General features: G+C 50.9%; 1 protein-coding gene across 1 annotated transcript; it reads left to right on the top strand.

Annotated features, from left to right (window-relative positions):
• Positions 1 to 818: 818 nt before the first annotated feature.
• LACBIDRAFT_332743 (uncharacterized protein) lies at positions 819 to 1600 on the top strand (the record flags this gene model as incomplete). Its single annotated transcript, XM_001887284.1, has 3 exons — positions 819 to 1113; positions 1165 to 1248; positions 1284 to 1600. 3 exons carry the CDS (start codon positions 819 to 821, stop codon positions 1598 to 1600), a joined length of 696 nt encoding a protein of 231 aa, XP_001887319.1.
• Positions 1601 to 1784: the final 184 nt, after the last annotated feature.

Below are 1784 nucleotides of genomic sequence, written 5' to 3' on the forward strand. Positions count from 1 at the left end.
CAAAAATTTGTAGTGTCCTCTTTTTCATTAAAGAGTTTNGTCCTGTCCANCTTTTATTACAGAAATTTGTAGTATCNCTCTTTTTAAGAGTACAAAATTTTGTAGTGCCTGATTTCTTTTACCACAAAAGTTTGTATTGTCCGCTTTTTCATTACAAAATTTTGTAATGTTCACTTTTTGGGACTACAAGAATTTGTAGTCTCCTCTTTTTTCATTACCCGGTTTTTCATTACAAAATTTTGTAGTACCAGCTTTTTGAGACTATAATTTTTTATTACAAAATGTTGTAGTGTTCGCTTTTTGGGACTACAAAAATTTGTAGTCTCCCCTTTTTTCATTACAAAGTTTGTACTGTCCGCTTTTTCATTACAAAATTTTGTAGGACCTGCTGTTTGAGTTTTTAGTGTCCCCTTCTTCAGACTACAAAAGTGTGTACTGGTATCTTGTGGACTCTGAGAACATTGAGAAGTAGAGCTACTTGTACTAAAGGAAATGTATCTAAATATAAAAAAGAAAAGAAGTAGATGAAAGTGGTACACTAAAAGGTCATATGATAGAAAGTCATATGTGTCTAAACATAGAGAAAGAAAGGTCATACAATATGAAGTCGTACACTACAGATTTGGGCGTCTTATGGAGTTTAACACGCTGTGACTTAGTCACAGTGACGTTACTTCTTTCCTCTCCACAACCACCACACGTCAACGTCAACGTCAACGCCAACGCTCCACCCCACCACCACGCCGCCGCCATGCCAGGTCTCGCAACCCCCGCCGCCGCTAACAACCCCACCCGCTCAAAACTGACAACAACCGCACATGCAACGAAAACAACCAGCAAACGACGATCAAGGCCCAACAAACGACCACGACCCCCTAGCAACAACGACAACCCCAATCAACGAAACCACGACCGGCAAACAACGACCAGCGCCCAGAACGATTGACGACCAGCGCCCAGGACGCCCACGAAAATCGACGAGCGGTGCACACCACGGCCCCCAAACCACGAACGACCCCACGAGCCAGCTGGGCCACGTCGCAGTCGGCGACGTGGCAACTACGCGACACAGACGGACGACGACGATGTCGTCGTCAGTATATATTGGGTACGGTAAGTCCCGCCACCTCTATGACCACCCACGTAACTAACACAACACCACAGCTGTCGACCGCCCACTGGCGATTGACGGACAGCACCCCCCACATCACCATGCCACCCCTCCCCAAAGGAAGGGGCATGCCGCCCGTCAGTGGCCACCTCACGACACGAAACGACCCCAGGCAGGACAGACCCCAATCAACGGCGTCGAAAGACGTATGACGACGACGTCGACAAGGGCGTACAAACGACGGACGACCACGAGAGCGAACAGACGACGGACGACGACGAGGGCGTACGAACCACGGACGACGACGACGACGAGGGCGTACAAACGACTGACGACAACGACAACGAGGGACTACAAACGACGCACGGCGACGACGAAGACGCGATGAGCGCCCACCACCCACACACGGCGACGAGGCTCAATACCCCACCCCCACCTTCACCCCCCGTCTCACTCACTGCCCACCAACCCCCTCCCCTCCATCACTAACCACTTCCTCCCCTTTACTGCCCATCACCCCCTCGCCCTCTACGTCACTGCCCACCACCCTCCCCCTCTACCTTACTGCCCACCACCCTCCCCCTCTACCTTACTGCCCACCACCCTCCCCCTCTACCTTACTGCCCACCACCCTCCCCCTCTATCTCACTGCCCACCACCACCCCTCTCCTTC

This window comes from Laccaria bicolor, genomic scaffold (genome assembly GCF_000143565.1).
Source record: "Laccaria bicolor S238N-H82 LACBIscaffold_44 genomic scaffold, whole genome shotgun sequence".
NCBI lineage: Eukaryota > Fungi > Basidiomycota > Agaricomycetes > Agaricales > Hydnangiaceae > Laccaria > Laccaria bicolor.